This window comes from Echiichthys vipera (genome assembly GCF_963691815.1).
Source record: "Echiichthys vipera genome assembly, chromosome: 9".
NCBI lineage: Eukaryota > Metazoa > Chordata > Actinopteri > Perciformes > Trachinidae > Echiichthys > Echiichthys vipera.
The window spans coordinates 23,028,565-23,050,265 of NC_139834.1; the positions used below are offsets into that span (position 1 = coordinate 23,028,565).

At 40.6% G+C, this 21,701-nt stretch overlaps 1 protein-coding gene across 1 annotated transcript in view; it reads right to left on the reverse strand.

Moving 5' to 3' along the window:
• prkar2aa (protein kinase, cAMP-dependent, regulatory, type II, alpha A) overlaps positions 1-21,701 on the reverse strand; it is a 50,432-nt gene that overhangs the window by 2,262 nt on the left and 26,469 nt on the right. The window contains exons 3-10 of the mRNA XM_083920830.1: positions 15,077-15,112; positions 10,019-10,155; positions 7,024-7,130; positions 3,501-3,642; positions 2,890-2,991; positions 2,127-2,201; positions 1,950-2,015; positions 727-865 (exon numbers count right to left, since the gene is read on the reverse strand). Of these exons, the coding sequence (XP_083776956.1) occupies positions 727-865; positions 1,950-2,015; positions 2,127-2,201; positions 2,890-2,991; positions 3,501-3,642; positions 7,024-7,130; positions 10,019-10,155; positions 15,077-15,112 (804 nt within the window). The remainder of the gene's footprint in view (positions 1-726; positions 866-1,949; positions 2,016-2,126; positions 2,202-2,889; positions 2,992-3,500; positions 3,643-7,023; positions 7,131-10,018; positions 10,156-15,076; positions 15,113-21,701) is intronic.

Below are 21,701 nucleotides of genomic sequence, written 5' to 3' on the forward strand. Positions count from 1 at the left end.
TCTGAAGTCTAATTTCAGCTCAAAATCATCCCATAGTCTTTTTCCGCATCCAATAAGCCATCGAGACAGGTTTTTTTTGTGTATGAACTATTAAGGGAGAAATCCGGTAGGGTCGCTAACAGCCGGATGTGGCTAACACTGAGTAGCTTGAGGCAGTACGGTGAAGGCATTAAAACGTGTTTTCTAACCCCCAATACTGCTCAAAATAACACCAAACCTCTGCAGTAGCATGAGAACAGTCCCTACACATAAAACGAAGTGTGTTATTGAAGTGTGGGTATGGTGTTATACAGTATTAGTGGTTCAAAAGCCATTTTAATGCCTTCACCGTACTTCCCCGAGCTACTCAGTGTTAGCGGCTCTCCTGGATTTCCGTCTGAAAAACTGTCTCGATGGCTTATTTGATGTATATAAATGCCGAAAAAGACCATGAGATGATTTTGCGCCGGAATTTCACTTTAAATTGTAGCTTCAAACGATGAATGGGCTCAAATAAAGGAAAACATAAAACCTGTTTCATAGTACAATTTAATTCTAAACATATAAACAATGTTCACATGGGTGCTTTAGATGCAGACATCACATTCCCAGGTATTGTTGGAAATCTTATGTTGAAATAAAGCTACTTTATTCACATTCATCTGACTTCCTTATCATTGTCCTTGTGAGCAGCATTGATGCTGACAAATGCGTTAAAAGCGTGTGTCGGAGTGTGTTTCATCTTACCCACACACTTGACATTGCCCACTGCGTAGGCTGAGGCGGCCCGGGGCTTGTTAGTGACCAAGGCCAGCTCCCCAAAGTACTGACCCCTGCTACAGCGCGTTAGCTCCACCTCCGCATTGTCTGCATGGTCTGCCTTCGTCTGCAGGGAAGAGAGGAAAGGATTAAAGGTTAGGAACCACTGAGTACTCCTTTTTTTTTTTTTTTTTCTCCCCCATGGCGAGAAGCATTCAGCAGCTGAGCAGACAATTGTGATCCCTGCTGTTGCTAGGCAAAACCAGGAAACATGTTTGTACTCTGGTGGTCTTTACTGGGATGCGTGGGCTTACTTTGTGAGAAGTCCATATTCCTGTACCATTAAAAAACAGTATTTATCATCCTCAGCAGGTGGAAAAATATTATTCTACCTTTCACTGATGTGATTTGGCTTTTTTCAAACCATTTAATGACTTGCTACGGGAAACCACAACAACAACAACCTTAAAGCAGGCAACCTACACGCTTTCAGTGAATGACTGTAAGGATCTAAAAAGAATAGGTTTATAATTTAGTGTCTAAAACTGCCCACCGGTTAGTGAAAAAGCCTCCTTTTCCAAGCAGTGAGCCAGCGAGGGTAAACACAGAAAGATCATGTGAAAAGCCATGGTTTTGGTGAGGACTCTCATGCCCAAGGCTGATCAGTTTTCTGATGCGGCCATCGTCACGTCGGAGTTGATTAGCATCCTTTAACTCCGGCAGCGGCAGTGCATGCACCAGTGACATTGACTTGACGAGTGTACCGATCTGTTCCACTTCTCACGGGCTTCTGTGATAATGGTTTAATACATTTCTGCAAGAACGACATACACCTTGCAAATCACCTGTCGTTTTAACAAGTCCAGTGAGCTCCTCCACAGCTAAAAGAATAGGGCAGGTTTGTCATTTCTTTCAGTAAAAGTCTCACGACACAGTCCACGTGTCTTTTAATAGTTTTTATGGCAATTTCTTTTGGAGTAATTCACCATTTTAGTGCCAGGGCTCACCTCCCTCCTTCCCTCGCCAAAACAAGTTCCGCCCTTATTTTGCAGAAGCACAACCAAGAAGATTGTGATTGGTTTGAAGAAATGCAAACAAGCCAGAGTCTTTTCTTCTTTTACCCCTTATCCTGTCGTTACACCCTACTCCAGCGCTGGAGTCAGGTGTGGCAAAGTGAGATTATAAAAGGAAGGTAAAGAGGAGTCTCTTACTTTACTCTTCATCATGATCTTCACTTCCCCAGATTCTACTATATAGAAGCAGTCAGCCTTGTCTCCCTGAAGAGAAAGAAAACAACTTATAACACATTTAAAAGACTGTATTTGCATGTGGAAAACCTTAACATTTCATTGCTGTATGAAACCACATCAACTGTACCCGTGTCTTACCTGTGCGATGATGCGCTCACCCTCTGGGAACTGCTTCGATCCTAATACATCTACCATCTTCATCCTCTCTGTTGCCTGCACAGAAAAAGAGGGGGGAAGAGTGGGTGGTTGAGAGAGAAGAACAATTAAGAGAAACGTTGGCAGAGAATTGTTTCATTGACTATGTAGGCAGATTACAGCTCCTTTAAATCCCTTCCTCATCTCCTACAGTGCTCTTGCTTTATACCAGGAATTAGTTTACTTGTTTAGTTTCTCTCAACTTCTGGAGGCCTATGAGATCACAATGTAATTTGATCCCAAAGACACTCACCGTTTTTAAATTTGTGAGTCAGGGATGGTCTGAAATTTTTTTTCCCCAATTCTACTGTATCTTTAAAGTTGAGACTACTCTATGTGGGCTTCATTTTTCACTTCCATTCACTGAGCCTCCCCTGAAACAGTTTGAAGGCCCCGTGGGGAGGCCCGTCTCACCCCATTTGTAGGCTCTCTACATTTTAAGAGAGTTTGGCGGTGTGAAAAAGGGTGGGTGACTGTTCATCAAAAACACTGAAGAGGTGGAATATAGTCAAAGAAAGTACATTTTTAGACATCATCTGAACTAAATATAAAGTGTTAGGGTGCTTTGTTAGCTGGAGGGCTACTTTTTCAGGTGATGTGGTATCCACTATGTAATGGGGAAAAAATTGCCTGTGAGGGAGAGGGGGAGTGAAGAGCAGCTGGAGCCAGTGAGAGGATTTTCTAACTAGCATTCAACTAAACTCACCTCCAGAGATTTGAGTAAGGGCACAGACTCGATAAAAGTCTCATACATCCTCCTCTTCTTGGCATTATTCTTCACAATTAGTCTACGAAATGTGGCACGGTCCTAGGGAAAACAAGCACAAGTCAGCAAACACTCCCTAAAGGCAGATTCTCTCAGACCAGACTGTGACTGTTGCCGGTCATTCTGTGCTCGGCCACAGGGGGGCGCCGCAGCAGCATGAACCATCAGATCATGAGCCAGCAGAGCCCGGCTCCATTCATAGACAACAGGGCTCCATTCTTAACATGCCACATGTGACACTTACAGTTGGAAATTGATTGACAAGGCAATATTACAAAAATGTGGTACTGATTGAAATGTGACAAAATACACATAGTTAGAAAATTGGGTAATTTATCTCTTACAACCATAGAAAACAACCTTCCGGTAATTTAGCAACTGGTTACTTTGAGCACTGAGCATGAGCCATACTAGGTGTCACTTGCTCATAAACATTTACACATTCAATTTGGGGTTCAATATCTTGCTCAAGGACACTTGGGTTGACACTTGGGTAGACAACCTCTCTACCACCGGAGCCGAGGCCTCCCTCTCTTCATGCAAGCTCTTACCAGTCCCCATAGTGACCCTTCCTCAGTGGCGACGATGGTGGCGGCACGTGGCGTGTTGTACATGAGTGCCAGCTCCCCGAAACTGCCCTTGTTGTCATACTGTCCGACCGTTGTTCCCATTACCTGTATGTCATACACCCCCCTAAAGAAAGAGAGAGGGAGCGAGAGCGAGAGCGAGAGAGAGAAATCCAAAAGGGAACAAAGAGAAAAATAAATTTAGAATGACTGATTATATAATTGAGCTAAAAAGAGGTGATCAGTGTTTTGTTTATAGATCTACTGACTGGTTTTAATAGACAACTACACACAGCTTATCTGTAGCCTCTGAACAGGACCCTGTGTTTGTGAATGAGCAAGTCATTGACTGTGTTTGTGCGGGTACAACACAGATGATGTCACTGGTGTCAAGTGGTAGTATTCTACACGCATCGATTGTAATAAAGTACCTTTGTTATCAATAACTAACTAACCATCAGACTGTTAATGATTTGTAATAATATTTAGGAGGGCAAATGTTAAACAGCTCTATCGATATTAGGTCGGACATGCCTCTCACAGGCACAGCACAGACATGACGGGTTATAATGGGACTTGCCATGCCTGCTCCATCAACGTCAATAGAACTGGCACCAAAACATTATTCTAATTAGAAATGACTGTTTACTTCATCAAAATACTGTATGTTTGTTTGCTATGGTTGTATACTGTAGGTTTCTGATACAGTAATACTCCAACAGAGCGGCACTGTCTTTCCCTCCCTCCCTCTCTCTCTCTCTGTATGAGGATTAAACCTGGGGATGGTAATTTGCAGTGTTGTTTCTCTGCAGGATTATCCAGTCATTCAGCAGGAGAGCCTGTCCTCTCATTGGCTGTGTAGTGGGGCTAAAACCCTTGTCGCAGGTGTATTAGTATTAACTTAATTTGACTGGATTACCATGATGATGGGGGCGGTGATCACTTGTGTCATCGCCTACCTGAGCACAGTTAAGGGAGACTATCTAGATACCGACAACACTGTAGTGCTAGCTTCTTAATCGAGAAACTATGTAGGTCTAAAAGCTGTGAACATTAAATTACACATTATCTGCTTGAGCTTAGAAGGACAGATGTAGAAGAGGAGTTTATTTTAACTCTTTTTTGGTGTGTACCACTGTAGCCAAATGGATTTTCCTTCCTGCACTGAGAGGACGTGAACATTAAGGATGGTTTAAGATAAGAATATAATATTGATACTTGGAACATAAATGTATGTACAAATTAACTTGTGGATAAGTTACAGCTGATTCAAACATAGTTCAGCCAATGAGATCAGAGTACAACAATGATCCTTTTCACAGTGCATGTCAACCCTCCCATTACACTTCTATGCACTCCAAGTCCCTTAAGGGCTTCTGGGAGATTTCCAGTTACTTCCTGTCTTCAAGGCTTCAGAACGGGACTGTTTTGGTTTGTTAGTGAAGAGCGTACCTTACCATATAGATGCACACGGTCCAGCTAGATGCTTGGAGAGTAAAGTTATATCTTCCAGTCTCCTTTAATGCCTCATTAAATTGTTCAGATGTACGGCCTAATATACGACCTACGACATTTTAACAGGAATGCAGATGTATGACCTGATAAAATTAGGAAACATTGTTTTACTCTGTCCTGTTTTCTTTCCTGCTTTTCTTTTTGTTAGTTTATCGCTCCATCCCTGTGTGTGTCCATGCTCTCACCCCACCCTGCTGGTGACATTAGCTACCACCTATGCTAACAGGCCGGGGAAAATCCCAGGATAGTATATGACCAGGCAGGCGTGTTGCTCTTAAAGGTCATCGCACATCTCTTGTACAGGGAGCCCGCTGTTAGAAAGTGTGTGTGCAGATTGAATGATGGCACACAACAAGTGGAACTAAACCACCGTGCTGTGCTGACATGTACCATGCCAAGAATACATAGTGGTCAGGGTGGGACAAACAATTACCAACCACAGGCCAAACACTGGTCTGTTCTCTCTCCGCCATCTTGAGGTGTTTTCCTAGTAGAAGAAGGACTAGTTGGGCTAGTTATTTAAATTTTCATAGTTGGTGAAATAAAGAAAATGTTAATTCCTCTCAGTGAAGTCTCAGGGAATAAGCTTATCAAAGTTGCCTGCATTATTTTAAATAAATAATTAAATTCAACATTCAAACCTACAATGTTTTAAAGTTCTTTTTACACAACAAAGACAGCTGTGGTTGGTATTTTTCATGTCTAAATGTGTTACAGTACGATAAGGAGATCCATTTTAGTGTTCCTGCAACTTAACATTGTATTCCAGCCCAGGTAACAAAACCTGTCCTGCAGAGGTGTGTACACAGCAACAGTTTACATTGGCAATATTGGCAGGAAAATCACATTCAGCCTTTATAGGTACTGGTTATACATTAGCACAGACATACGCATCGCCATTATCATAAACAGTGCAGCGTAAACACAATACCCAACTGTAAAGACCAGCAAAATAGATGCAATGTTATTTTTAGTGGTCCACATTATATTCACACTATTATTTATTGCATTAAAATACGACAGTCCTGTAATTGTATCGTGTCCAGAAAACATATACTTTTTATTTAATTCATTTTAAGAGGCTGCCATGCAAGGCCCCACCTACTCATCAGGATCTAATCTAATCTTTCAAATGCACATTTACAAACAGATGGCACAGCCTTCGGGAATTTCCATGGTAACAGTGAGCTCCACCAATCGGAGATGTCGCTGTCACGCTGTCACGCATAGGATTATGGGTAGTGTAGTACCTCTCCATTTGAAATAATGCTGCAAAGTTTTTGGAACACAACTTTCTGAGTTGTGGGTCATATTACACAGAAACATGGTGAACGGAAAAAAGTTGGGTTTTTATTTGTTTGCTCACATAGAATTTACAAGGCTGAATGTATAAGGTTGTAACTGTTTCTGTTCTTGCAGAGTGGCCTGGATTAGTTAGAAAATGTATTTATTGGCAGTAACCCTGATAACAAGTAAAGTAAGTAATATTTTTGTGGGTTTAGGGAATATACTTGTGCTGCAGCAACAAGTCTGTGACAAAATCTCTAATATAAAGCTTCAAACTGAAAATAAATACTGGAAATGGCTATCAAAGTGCTTAGCAATTAAAAGAACACCTTACATCTTTGTAGCATCCTATTAAAAATTACACACTGAAGTCAAAAGAACGGCTCCCCAACTCGAAAAACGGGACTAGCCGATGAGTATGTGAATGCATCTCTTGAAGGGGGTGCATTTGTTTCAGCTGTTTACAATATTTGTACTCCTCTCCATGTATAAACTATACATGGCTTTACATAATACAAGTGAGCCAATTGTGTCTACTCGGTGTAATAAATGCATACGTATCAAACACACAAAATGTGTTCGCAGCCATAATTTTCAGTGTGGCAATTTTTTAACAAGCCTTTCTTTCATCTAAGCTCACAAAAACAAATTGGCAGTATTTGAATAATCAAACTGACCCAGCTTTCATAAAGTGTCTGCCTCCTACCTCTCTATGACGTAGAAGTTGTCTCCATCGTCTCCCTGGTCGATGACATGCTCCAAGGGCTGAACCCGTAGCTCAAACATGGCGTCAAGCACCTCCGAGAACTGCTCCTAGATGGGGGACAAGAGGAAGGAGGTCATACACAGGTGACGTGGAGAAATAAGGATCAAAAAGTGAAAATGTGTATGTGGAGTTAAACGAAGCTCGAAATTGGGATCAAGCTTGTGATTACTGCTCCTGAACGAGAGGAAAGTTTATCATTCCCAGTAGCCAAACTGTGTGAGAAAGTACACAAAATATGCAATTTCAGGAAATTATAGTTGTCTCAGGGGTTTGAGTCATCATAATGTCATAGATTCATCATAGTAAATGCCAAGTGCTACATTGTTCACAATGGAAACAGAAATAGGTTTTAAAAATACCTTATTTATTTTAGCCAAAACAAACGTGAATATATCAAGTATAGGGACATCTTACAAACGTATGATTTTTGGAATCGCCTTTTTGGAAACAGGCAAGACAATCTACCTATGCCCAAATATAGGAGAGTTTAAACCGACTAGTTTTGCTACGCCAACAAAAATAAAGCACATTATGAGATCAACATAACACGGGCTTCTATGACTTTAGGTTTCTAGGCAATGAGAGAAGCAGATGAGTAGAGAATGTATTCTCATGATACAATGTACAGATGTAAATGTGAACAAGTACTTATTTTTTCTTTGCTGTTCATGCTGTTCAACTGCATTTCTAACTTTTGCTAAAATAATTTCTACAGGTCCACCCGGTGGCTCAGTGGTTATAGCAGGTTCCCCATATACAGAGGCTAAAAGTCCTCGCCTCAGTGACCCGGGTTCAACTTCGAACTACGGCCCTTTGCTGCAGGCCGCCCCCCACCTCCCATTTCCTGTCAACCTCCAGCTGCACTATACAAAAAAAAGGGCAAAAAAATATATATTTTAAACAAAAGTGTCATCTGACTTGCCTGAAGAGTAGTTGCTTTTAAGTGTGGTTCCTGAGGAAAGTAAAGTGATGATGTGCAAAGAGCGACCAGAAGGGAATCCCCTGTACATTGTAAGTAAATCCAATGCAACTCTTCTGTCTAGCGGGGGAATATGTGAAGTGAAGTGAATGTACAGTAGCTAGAGTCTGCAGTTCGAGCACAAATAAATGCTGCAGCTCCTGACGACCACGGAGGAGTCCCATGTCTTGCTTTCACAGGAGCTGAGTGGAGTGACGGGGGTTAGCTCCACAGAATCCGGCCTTGCAGAAAAAAGGAAAAGTGTCCCCCTGTGCTTTATGAACACGGACGGGAAGCTAAAGCAGGAAAAGCTGTGACTAAGCTACCGTAAGCTATTTTAAAGAGTTTAATTTTCGTGAAATACTCTGAATGAATTTTAGTTCCCTCTGGTAAACTGTTACGATGAAAAATAAAAAGTTGTCACAACAAAAAGAACAGTTTGAAAAAAATATATTGATGTGCGAATTAATCAAAGGTCAGCTGAGTAGGTGCAGATGAATGTTGAAGAAAATGCCATGTCCATCTGTCGACGTGATACATGAAGCTACAAAGCTAAAAGGTAAATACTGTCACAAAAGAGTTGTGTGCTCCAATCTGTGTGTGTGTGTGTGTGTGTGTGTGTGTGTGTGTGTGCGCACACGCACGCAGGAGAGAGCAGGGAGCTACATTTGCTAGCAGAGTCGGTTTAGTAGCAAATCATGAATATTGCAGTGACTGTTCAGTATGAGTATTGTTACAATTAATCCTACAGCTCTGTGAGGATCAAGCGCAGTTCCAGAGGCTTGTTTACCAGCAGCTCTGTATATTGACAGGGTAAACTCCAGAGTGAGCTCGGACTTAGCCCTGGAGCAAAGGATTCTCCCCAGACCAGTTTGAAGGATAAAACTGGTCTGAGGAAGACTCAGCAGTCTATTAAAGTTAAAATACAGTAGTTTTACTCGTCAATACCCTAAAACATCCAGCTGATGGAATGAAACATCCGAAGCCTTAAGTTATTACAATATAATAATAATACAATTTTTCCACATTTACCTGGTGGTGTTCATAAATATTACTCTAATCATTCAGTTATCAATAAGAGCTCTACTGTGAAGACAGCTGATCTTGCACGTATATTGAATATGTTTATTCATCATTAGAGGTAAATGTCTGTCTCACTCAGCCCTATTGCAGCATTGCTGTACTCCACTGAATTGCATTATATCGTGTAGGTGTTTCTGTTTCTCTGGTCACTGAGCGAAAGCTTTTTAATAAATGTTGATGGGACTTTTGGTGCTACAGAGGTTGAACATCATGTTCAAATAAATCTATTACAGATAGACATTATTCAAATTCTGTGTTGGGGGAGTTTAGAAAGTTACTGAAAAAATGCACACCTTGGTTAACTATCTTTATTCATATACAAGTATTATTACTATTGTTATTATTATAGCAAGTTAGTATTTGGACAGAGACAGAGAGACTTTCTTTGATTGTAGAGTCACATATCATATGTGACTCTACAATTCTCTGGTTGTCTTCTGATGCTGCGTGACTGATATGAACAGGTGCTGCTCCTGTGTAATTTCATTCATAGCACAGTCCGATGCAGCCTTGCCTAGTGGTATGGATTTGTTGTTTGGTTAAATGTTCTGTTTTGTATTTCTAAATTCACGTGACACTGTGTACATCTTGGGAGAAAAGAAAAATTCAGGAAAATATCCTGCTAATCAAGTGAAATCAAAATAAAAAAAATCCAAATCATACATGTGATTCCATTTTCCTCGTCACAGAGTAAAGGGATAATAGATGTCGATTGTGGCCTTTACATGTATGGATCCGCATACTGGTGACTAATTACAGGAAAAAGTTGAATACATGAGAGGAGAAACATAATGAATGCAGACGCTTTGATACAGGGCACAAGGTGTCACTGAAGCTATAAGCGAGTAATGCGTTGGTGTTCAACACGTCTCTTCCCGTGTTTCTAAGTTTTACCTGATCTAGTGTTTTGAAGAGTAGGATGTCTCGGCAGGACTCCTGCAGTCTGCAGCGCTGTTCATCTGTTTTTGGGTGAACCACTCTGGGCTCTGTGTCCTCGTCGTCATCGTCTGGGTTGAACGCCTCCGCACACACTGCAAGGAAAACATGTAAACCCACTTTACACATGTCCTGTGTGATTACATTGTATTTTGGCAGAGCAAACAATCCAGGTAAACTATTCCATGGACATGTTCAAAAACTCATTTAGCCATAGTAACAATAAAAAGTTTAAATGCAATTGCCTTCTAATGAAAAACTACAAATAACCTTGACAAAAAGGAAAAAAAAAAAAACAACAACAACACGCAAGTCAACCGCTTGCAGGCAACTCAGGTAGTGACTGGGTGAATTGTGTCAAAACACTACCACTATACTTACAAGTAGTACAATATGTTCATTGGCAGACAGAAATTGTGATATAACAAATCATTAATGGCATAACTATTGGCGCACGAACGCATGCACGCACGCAGGCACGCACACACACAAAGATATTGTATAACTCAAAATGAGACAACGGCCTGCAGGTGAAGGGAAGAGAGGACGTCAATACTGGAGGACACAGAAGGAGCCCTGAAGTGAGGAAATGACACACGCACAGCGACATGTTTTACCCCACTGTATGACAAACACTGACAAGGTCATTTTCAAATTGTCACTATGCATCTTGTTTCCTCAAACACTGTAGAGACACACTCTCTCTCACTCTCTCACTCTTCTTACATGACAATTACCTCAAAACACATTCTCTTGGGAGTGTGTGTGTGCAATCATGAGTGCAACATCTTATCTCTCGGCACTCATACCAGTCATGTTTGGAGCACTGTGACCTCTGGAGTGTTAATGTGTTAACTCCTTTAGTTCAGCTTGATCGGGCACGTAAACACAATGGGCCAAATAAAAAGCAGTTAAAATGTGAGTGTCTATGCTCTGCCGACCACGATGTCATGCAGTTAATTCATGGTGAGAATATAATCTGAACTAACGACATGACCTAAAAACACAAGGGCTTTATGAGCATGGAGACACAGGTGTTAGTATAATTAGCTTTGTGTGTTCTTCATGAATGCCATTAAAGATAAGGCAGAGAGTGCAGACCGGTCCATCATTCTTAGCTTCTGTTGCGGGAATCACATGTGGTTTTTTTTCCCATTGCACTGCCAAAACCTCTATCTATCCCTGGCAGGATGACAGAGTACCAAAACACCAGCCAATAAACACGCTACTTGTGAGTCAGTGTGTGTTTTGTTTACTTTAAGTTCACTTTTAACAGGGCAGTGTGACCAAATCTAATGCAAATATGCAATCAGGTCATCATTTAAAGAATTTCCCTCGGGGATGAATAAAGTATTATTGATTGATTGATTTCCAATCCCATTTTTTGGGCCAAAGAAAATAAATCGGTTGCTGGGATTGTGGCCTTGGAAAAAAACACTGATTCCTAATACCATTGATGCTGTCCTCCTTCCTGAATTTTGCGTGCATGTCTGTATACTTTTAGATGAGGACTTTAAAGCAGATTTTTCTTCTACATCTGGCCATAATAATTTATCCGTCTATGTTACTTTTATAAGCTACATCCCAAGTTTAGCAAAGCACAACATTCAGATAAAAAACAGAGGACCTGGGGATATTGAAACCACCAGCCATAGCGCCTTAAACCACAGGTCAGGGTCGCAACTGGGCCACAAGATCAGTAATATGTTGATGTTTTAAGATATCATACATGTAAGAATGATTTTGTTTGATTTCCAGGAGTTATTTGCAGTCGCCAGCGACACCTGCTTTTTTGGGATCAACCATGCTTTCCCTTCACCTTTCCCATTTACAAATTCTGTGGATCTGTAAGTAAACTTTAATATTGAATTCATGCACAATTGGACACAATCTTTCTCAGATGAAATCTCCCATAAGCAGATTAACTGATCGTTTTCTCAAGAGAATAAATACCAAATACATTGACTGTGTTTGTTTTTAAGAAATCACTGAAGGTCGGGTTGAGACGTCACTGCTTCTGATACAATCGCTAACACTGATGTGCTTGTTCCCACAAGATGTTCCTGGTCATTTTTGTCCACAGAATACTTTCCCAGGGCACCCACCGCAGTCTCAAGCCCCTTGAAGTTAGGCAAATTAGTTTTTCTGACGTATGAAAATGAAACATGAGTGCTCCTGGTGGTTGTCCGGGTGAACATACTACATTCTGCAGGTCACAGTTTAGATTTTGTCTCATTGCTTTTACATTTTAGCCTTTATTGCTACGTAGTTTTTACTACTGCACATTGGATGCAATAAATAAAATGTTTGGAGGAAAATAAAACTGAGCATCTGTCTCCACGGTAAATCATTTGTTGCATGTTTGATGGTTATTTATTGGAACTCAAGGACGACCTGAAACAATCATCACAAGACAACCTTTTATTTGGCTCATTCACAGCTCTGTGCCGCTCTCTCTCTCCCAAGTTCGTCTTTGCAGCCTTCAGTTCAGTGTGCCCGCTCTCTCCCCTAATCTCTCTCTTCCTCTCAGTTTGTTTCTTTTTTAGTCAGGGAGCCGACAGCAAAGCTTGACTTTACGGTCAGCCCTGCGAATCCCACCCAGAAAGTTCCTGTACTTTCAATAAGTACTACCCTCAGATCAGGGAACCTATGTCGGGGACAGGGACTTATTACTGGAAAATAATTTAGACCCTGATCCCTGTGGTCAAAATGCAATGAGTTTCTCAGAAAGTTCCTAATGCCTAGGGAAAGTTCCTGCAATCACAAAGGACCTTTGTTTTCTTTTTGCACTCTAGTGTATTAAGTGACCAGAAAAACAGAAACACTTGGACTGTGTAATCAAATACAGTGAATAGCCCTGCATTAAAAGTGGAGTCAGCGATTCTTATTTAATACAGTTTTTGTCAAACTCAGCGCATATCTCCTCATGGTCTGATAGTTGTCCATAAGGCAGTGGGAGCAAGAGCGATAGCAAAAACAGAAGCACTGACGAGAGGCGGTTATGTTTTTGGGGTGTTGAATTAAAATGAACTTTCTCCAGAATCTCTGACTCCACCTTGAACTACTATCCCACTATAGGGCTGGTATGTCCTATAGTGTAATGCGGCTTCTGTTAGACCCCATGGAACCTCAGCTCCCAAAAAAATCTACACTTGTGTCTATTGAAATGGAACAATTCTTTCCTGGTCCCAGTCATTATCCATCCTGGATTACACGTATGATGTTCGTGGAATTAAATAGCGAATTAAAGGCTCTGGAAAAAAACTTCATGAAAATGACTACATTTCATGTCGCCTATGTGAAGTCACGTCATCACACTTTGCCTCCACTTCTCAACTCTAGGTGCTGCTTCTTAGTCTTACGGTCAGACGGGAATCGAAAGAAAGAACACCCGTTCTTGCTGGAATGTGGACATTCTGGCACAAAACACACTGGCATCTTGATCTCAATCTTGCCGTGACGTGTGTTGAGTGCTCGTGTTCTGAAAACATCATATGTATAATCGAGGACAGATAATGACTGGGACCAGAAAAAAATTGAAGAGCAACTCAACAACCCCTGAAAATCTTGACCACCAGAGGTGTGACCTCTCACGGGAGAACTCTAGGACCCTGTTACATCAGTGTTGGGTGTAGCTACAGGTGCAGCAAAGTACACTTGTGTTCTGACAACACTCGGCCACACCCAGAGTGATGCTGGCTGTGGTCAGAAACAGGTTTGACAGTTAGTGGAGTTGTAAGATGGTTCAGTACATTGACAGTTGTTTAGAATATTTGACCACCTTGTTTAAATATATGGACAAGCAAAAAGTTTAGAAAACTTCTTAGAACAACAACAATCTAGTGCAGTACAGTACCGATACTATGAATCAACACCTCTCTGACAGTGCCAAAACTTCATTGCATTGGATTGCATTTAAATGTACGAAGGCCTCTATGTTTCTTTTAAGTGTCTCATTGTAACACTGCGCATCCTACCAATTATCTATGGAACATAAAACCCACCAGACTTTATGGGTACAGGAAAGCATGGCACATCCCACAAAGCATTTTTCGCTCTCCTGTTAAAATCAATGTTCTAATAAAAAGGGATTGATTTTTTTCTTTAAGCTTTAATGGGCCTTCTTCGGGGAAAATGTGTCTCCCTGAGAAAACACTACACACAAAAACACCTGTAAAAGAAAACTTTGTACAATTTACGGTATAAACTGAATGATAAGTGAAGAAGGACCTTTGTAGTAACATCTCTGGGAGACACGGCGGGCTTCACAGTCACACTTCATCTTTCTTGTTGTATTATCACATTTTCTCTTCTGGGCTCAAAAAGATCATTATTTTTTAACAACATTACCACTACAAAAAAGGTCTACTTGTACCGCACATTTTTGGCAGCAAAGAAACTCCAAATAACTTCATTTACCACATCATAAAAATAAGGAACTCTATACAACTGGATGTTACATCGACAAAAAGTTGACAACGTGTACAAATTAACACCACACTTCTTTATGGTGCTGTGGTAAAGACAGCAGAATCAACAGTAACAGTGGGACAGCAGTAAAGATAAACGTCAGTTGACACACCCAGAGCCTAACCAATGTGCAGTGCTCTGTGACTGCTGACGACATTCAATTACTCATGTGTAAACGCTAGATGGGTACGACGAAGCGTGAGAAAACAAGAGCACCATAAACACAGGGCCACAGACGCCAAGAAACAGTTGCACAAAATCCATAACACACCACAGTGGTGCTTCTTAACACTGTGTTTTGAATCCAGTACTTACGCAAATATACTTATTATCAAAACATTAACGACAGAGAAGCACAAATCATAAGTCTACCACTTGGCCTTAACATGCATGACACACTCAATAAAGCAGACACAGACACTGGAGCAGTGCTGTATGCAATGTCATCCCTTGTGTGGATTACACTTAAGGGACATGACGTCAAACATATGCATATTATACACAAAGAAATGATGTGGGACACGCACACACATGCACACGTCTTACCTGACACTCTCCTGTTAAATCTGCTAGGTGGTGGAGCTGTGGAGAGAGAGAGAGAGAGAGGAGGAGAGGTTAAATTAACATCATTGTTTTACATGATGACATTTAATATGATTTTGTGATTGCTTTGAAATCCTCATTACCATTATCTTCTCTGAGCAGACGGCTTTCATAACAATAATTGAAGCAAAAGAAAATTTAGAAAAGCAAAAAGGGACAAAAAGGCAGACGGAGTCAGAGTGACAGTGAGCATTGGAGAGAGAAAGATACAGACAGTTGCATAGATAAAGGCAACAAGAGGTGAAGAGATAAAAAGTAAGACGCGCTCAAAGATGTACACAGACGTGAAGAAACACAGGGAGAGACGGGGCGTAACCAGGAAGAAGACGTGAGCCGATCATTTGAGAAAGAAAGAAAACAATGAGTTTTCAGTATTGCTAAGTTAATATTTATGAATGCTGTGATGAGCAGTGGCAACAGCCTCCAGGACCATCCTCAGAAACACACTTGAACAATTGGCGCCATATTTTCTTCATGAAATTTAAATTCAAATTCAGATTGAAAACCAATAAAAGAAAACATGATCAAACTAAGCACCAATAATAATAATAAGATTGCCGGAAGCCAGACCGATATGAGTGGATTAACGAATAACTTAATAAGAGCCCTCATAGCTGTGTGTTTAGAAGTAAAATATTTATAAAGAAATAATGTAGTATGAGAGAGAGAGAGATGACAGGGTAATGGCAGTTATGTTGCCATCAAATCTGGCAAACTGTGGCTTCATTACACCATGTTGTAACAGCTCCCATTACACAATATAATGAATTAGTCTGTCTGAACAAAATATTTAGGTGCCCTGTCTTTGTTTTTGATACCAGTGTCAACTCATCTGAGTGTCTGTGGACAAAAAGGCAGAGGACTGACAGTTGTTTATGTTTTGACTTGATAAGCAGACATGTCTGTGCCGGTGTAGCCAGTTTCAAGCTGTCGCAGAGCACTGTTCGGATGCACAGATGCTGTTGGGACACTGTTAACGTTCCTGAGCCACCAGGATGGCACATCTGATGTCTGTGTGCTTTAAAATTCAGCATTCAACCTGCTCAATTGAAATGATTCCTTAAAGAGCCAGTGAAAAGAAAAATACATTTTCCCAGTCTTATCATGAGTCCTTGTCATAATGGTTCATTTATCTTTTGTTCTATGACAAATATATGTCATAAAACCAGTATTTTACATCAAAATCCCTGTCTTTTTCCTTCCTATAAAATCATTTTAAATGTTTGACGACTCATCCTGCACTCTGGTATTTACAAAAGTTCATCCAATCTAGCTAGCCACAACGGTCAGATGAAGTCGCACTTCACCATTTGCAGTGTGTAGTAACTGAGTGTGACAAACAGGGACGAAAGCAACGGAGTCTCACACGGGTCATGTGAAGTATGACAGCTACAGTTGCTTGGAAAATAGCGATATGGGTCTCTGAATTTAATGAATTTACTCTTTATCAGACCACAAATGAGACAAGAATGGGCTAGCTAGTGCACCCTGTGGTCCCTACGCCTTTATCCCTACCGCTAAGAGACAACTTCGCCTGGAGAAGAGTGGGCCCCAGCTCTGGAGATGAACCGTCAGTTAGCAGCCGTAGCAACTCGGTAATTCAGCAAGCGCCAGGGGTCACAGCGGGCGGTCAGTGGCAGTGCTGGGTCGAGGCAGCAACAGAAAGTTTGCTGGCCTGGTGGGGGAATTGGGGCAGTCCAGGATCAGCAAACTTTCTGTAAATCCCTTGCTGCTGAAAAAACAATCCTAGAGGAACCACTGGTATTACAAACATATTTGTCCTGCTGCATGCTCTTTCAGACCCTGCATCTAGGTCAGACGCTGTAATTTAAAAATTAAATGTCTTTTCTCACAAAAGACCATAACTAATCACACTGTTAAGCTTGTTAAGAATGCAACCGAAGTATAAATGAATGTGTTTACAGTATATTTACATTAGTATATCATTATTCGAGATTATAATCTATTTGAGTTTTGGTCCATGACAATGCCACGTGCCTCTTATATCAGGTCAGAGGTGCTCATTGGTTATGTGACATCCAAATATGACAGGGATGCTGCTATTAGCCAGAAAGAATAGCATATAGCCTACATTTATCCTCCTGTGTAAGGGTTCTATGGAAATATGCAGATTCCTTTCTATGTATACAGGGATCAGGATAAGGTGATTAACAGCCTAATCAAAACTGTAACACAAAAAAAGTATTAAAATGGTTAAAAAAAAAAAACATAGCATCCAAAGTAAACAAATATTTTTTGGGATATTCATTTGTATTCTTTAGGTTAGTAGGTAACCAGTCCTATGCTGTAAAAAAGTCTGGTTGCATTCATTAATTTCCTGCTGTTTATCCAGACTAATACCTTCAGTGGTGTAGGGCCTACACTGCAGCAGTCCAACTTTGTTTTTCCAGGCCTTGCCCAACTAAGCCCTATGAGTACAGACCAAGATAAGGGCCTCTTGGGCTGGGAGACCCTGGAGCAAGGTGAGTCTTGCCCATTTTAGCTGCTTAACATGGGTAGTTTGAAAGTAAAACACTGGGGTGGGGTGTTAGGTAGAACACATCATAAATGTGTTTAATCTCAATTCAAATTAATAGAATACAGTAGCTTTAATTTCCATGTCATCAATCATGCCACTTATCAGCAATTGTTTGAAATGACGGAGCTCTCATTCTGTAATAAAACATTCATGCATCATTTTGCCACATAATGGTAAAGAGTGCAGCTTTAACCAATGTTTGTAACAACATCAAACCAAACAGAAAAAAAACATCCTGTGCGAGACAGAGGATGCTTCCTGGAAATGTCTGAACAGCAGCTGTAATCGAGTTTAATTTCTGGTCATGATTTCAGTGCTGTGCACTTGACACTGGGCAGCATTCATCAGAGTAGAGGCAGCGTAGAAGGACACTGGTGGATATAAATATGCATCAGGGATAATAAAGTGGCGAGTTAAAAGAGAGCCCGAACTGTGTGCATGTGAGTCTATATGTGCATGATGTGTGGTTGCACAAACAACAACAGCAACACGTCGATGTCCGTATTTTGTATGTATAGCCTTGGGCAGCACTTGTGTGTGTCATTGAGAGCATCCCGACCTTGTGAATGTGTATAACAGGGTGTTAATTGACACACAAAGAGAGTGAGGTCAGGGTCCTACACACTCACTTTCTAACGCTGGGCTGTTACTAGCCAGCATGGACATAGCTCACGACTGTTACACACATACACACACAAGCACAGTGTGAGTCCATTGCTACCTTATTACCGTCCTGTCAGAACCCATTAGATCTCGACTGTGAAGACGGGGACCTGGGGGAAACTCACACATACACACCACTTTCCCCTGGTCACCTGGGGAGATGAACAGAGTTTAACACTCTTCTCTCCATGGAGATCACCCAGCAAAGATACAGCACCAGGATGGTCTCGGCTACTGCTTCACTGACATTTACAGCATCTGGGAATGATTTCTTCCCAGATGCTGTAGTTACCTTTTTCTTTTTGAGGAAAACAGTATAACCAGTGGTGAGGAATTACACACAGAAAAAAATGCATTTAGAGTGATTTCCGCACCACAAATACAAATTTGCAGTGTGTAAATACTAATCAACTTAGAGGAGGAAGCCCTAGATTAAACATTATCTGTTGTTTGATAACATAATGTGTTTGTATCTAATGACCACTATGACTGATGTTAAGTAAATCTTCTAAGCACATTTTAGAAGTCTGCTGAATCAGATACCCGATTCATTGATTGCTGCTGCTACAGTATGTTAAGAATGACAAGTCAAGCAAGTCATACTATTTTACCAAGACACAAATGTATGCCTAAATAAAATAAAAAACAAAACACAGGTTTAAAGAAAATCTCTGGAAAATCCTTGGCAACAAAGTAATGGCTAAGAAACCCACTACTGTTACCGAACTGTGGAAGAGACGGAAGAAGAATGGACCACGATCAAACCAGAGCAGTGTGAGAAACTAGTGATGTCCTGTGGGCACAGATTTGCTAAAGTCATTCAAAACAAGGGCCTCAACACTTCCTATTGTCCTATTTTTTAATCCTATAGCCTTAAGAAAACATTATTTTTTAGTTTTTTTCACAAAATAAAGGTTTTTGTTGGTTATTGTTTTGATTGGTTATTTAAAAAACATGCTAGTACAGCTGTGGTATAGCCACATCGGATATTCTATCAAATTCTTTACACTAGTTTGCACTAAATAACTGCATCACACTATCAGGGTAATAAGGTGTTGTGGGTCTTCCCCCTCGTGTGGCTCTGATGTCACATCTGTATATGATGAGTTGCATGATGAAACAACAAATTTGTTCCATTGTGTAAGTAAGCTAATTTTAAATTAACAAACGTACCCAGCTCTAAACTCTAGCCACCAAATAGTCATACACGTAAAAATTGTACATTCGGGAAGAGAAAAATACTAATTCATGGAGGTAAAAATATAGGTACACAATATACTTTAGTTTACCAGTCGTTGGCAGGTAATCAAAAACAGTACACTGCTCACATGTTGGTTTGTCCTTTACTTTGCTCGGCTCTCTCTCTCTACTCTACTCTCTCTAAGCTCTTTGGCTTTCTACATATTTCATTCAGAACAGTCAATTCATCTGCATCATGTCTGTAACTATGCATCCGCAGGCCACGTCTCAGGGCAGGGCTCACAGACCTTCACTTTTAACAACTCATTGATTTTTCTCATTGAAGAAAGCAATCTCCAAACCATGTTTGGTTGTCTGCCAACAACACTGGCAGACAAACCTACCAACCACAGCCAAAATGGAGTACAAAATGAGTAGCAATTGAGTCAATTATTTGACCTGGAGTCTTTGTCTCCCTTTATCTCTTGCTCTTACTTAAGTCTTTTCCAAGTACTTGCAGTGTATAGTGCACACTGTGGCAGTGTAACCAGAAATCCCTCTGGCTATTACGATCACAGAGGGAACTGTTCTTAAAAATATCAAAATATTATTGTCTGTTCAAGTGTTTAATAGCGAAACCAGTAAAATACATGACTGGCTTAGATACCACCACAAGCCACAACATTTATATCTAATTGTTAATCAGAGAAATACCATATAGGCCTAGGGGATCTCAGCTTATATATTCTATTAATGTGTCAATTATAATGCTTAAAAGAATACATTGAAAGCAGTAGTAATACACTCACAACACAAGTACAACACTATTCTTGGTTTCCCCCCGTCATATATTATATAGCTCGCCCCCTCAGCTGTCTCAAAGGAACAGACCTTCCTCCCCCGTATTGCTCCCAAAGCTTCACGACTCCTCTTCCTCCCTCTATACTCTCTTTCGCATCCGAGTCTGGTGTCTTACTTTATCTCCTTAACCTCAAGACATAGATCTGTCCTTTGGAGTTGGTTGTTAAGGATTATAATGAGAGGACAGATACAAAACAGAGACTGTGTTGTTTGCTTGATACATTTTCTATTTCAATGTCTTAATAACTAAGATGAAAGTCAACATCAAAATAACGGCAGTTAACGGATATTAGCCTCATGTTCACTGCTCTTGCACAGTAAGCCAGAAACACTTGAGCAGGCATAGCATTGTGTTTAAATTGCAAGACACTTAGGACAGGAGGCTGCTCATTGTTTACTTATGGCATCAATAGCTAATGTCAATATTTATGAACAGCAATATCAAAAGAGGACAATAATTACAGCTAAACCCCTGCTTTGACTTTGTTTGACGGAAGACTGAACTGAGGCTTCTTCACAAATAGCAATCAAATCAGCTATTTTTATACAGCTTTCCTCCCATGTGTCATCTTGGGCTCAATGCTCATGCTAGCCCAGCCAGCTTGTCTGTGTGGTACCAAAAATATTAAATACCACATTATTGTGTCTGATGAATTGCATCATATTGACATGTTTTCATGTCATGGCAAATGAGGTTAAGTCAGAACCCTGAATTGCCCCCTGGGGACAAATAAAGTTTTTTGAATTGAATTGAATTGAGAACCTCTGCTACCAGATTACAGCTCTGGACTTGACCCTGACCTGATTTGACCTCTAGTTCTGGCTAGTTTCAACGATACTCCAAATGTCTAGTGTTTGACTCTATTCAAATTCCGATCAATATGGAAATGGCTCACATTTTCATAGGAAAATGAATGAGTAATGTGTCCTATAACATATACAGCAACATCCTTTAACATCACTGATCCTTCGACCCATAAGTCATCAGTTTTCTATTCCCTGGTGGTCATTCAAACCAAAACCTCCCTTTTCTTTCACTTCTGAAACATTGACAGGATGCATTCTTTCACATGTGAACAAATTAAAGCATCTTTTTTCAATCCTTCTCTTTTTCCTGTGTAGACTTCATCAACCTCTTCCCGTGACCTTAACCCATCCATTCCAACATATTTCAGTTTCTGCTTATGCTCACGTGACTTGCATCTTTGCTGGCAGGGGGGAAACAGTGACTGCTTAAACCGTAAGTATCGTTGGAAGCTTTATGCAAACAGTGGAGTAAGCAATGACAAAGATCACAGTACAAGATGAGAGGTCATTCAGAAGATG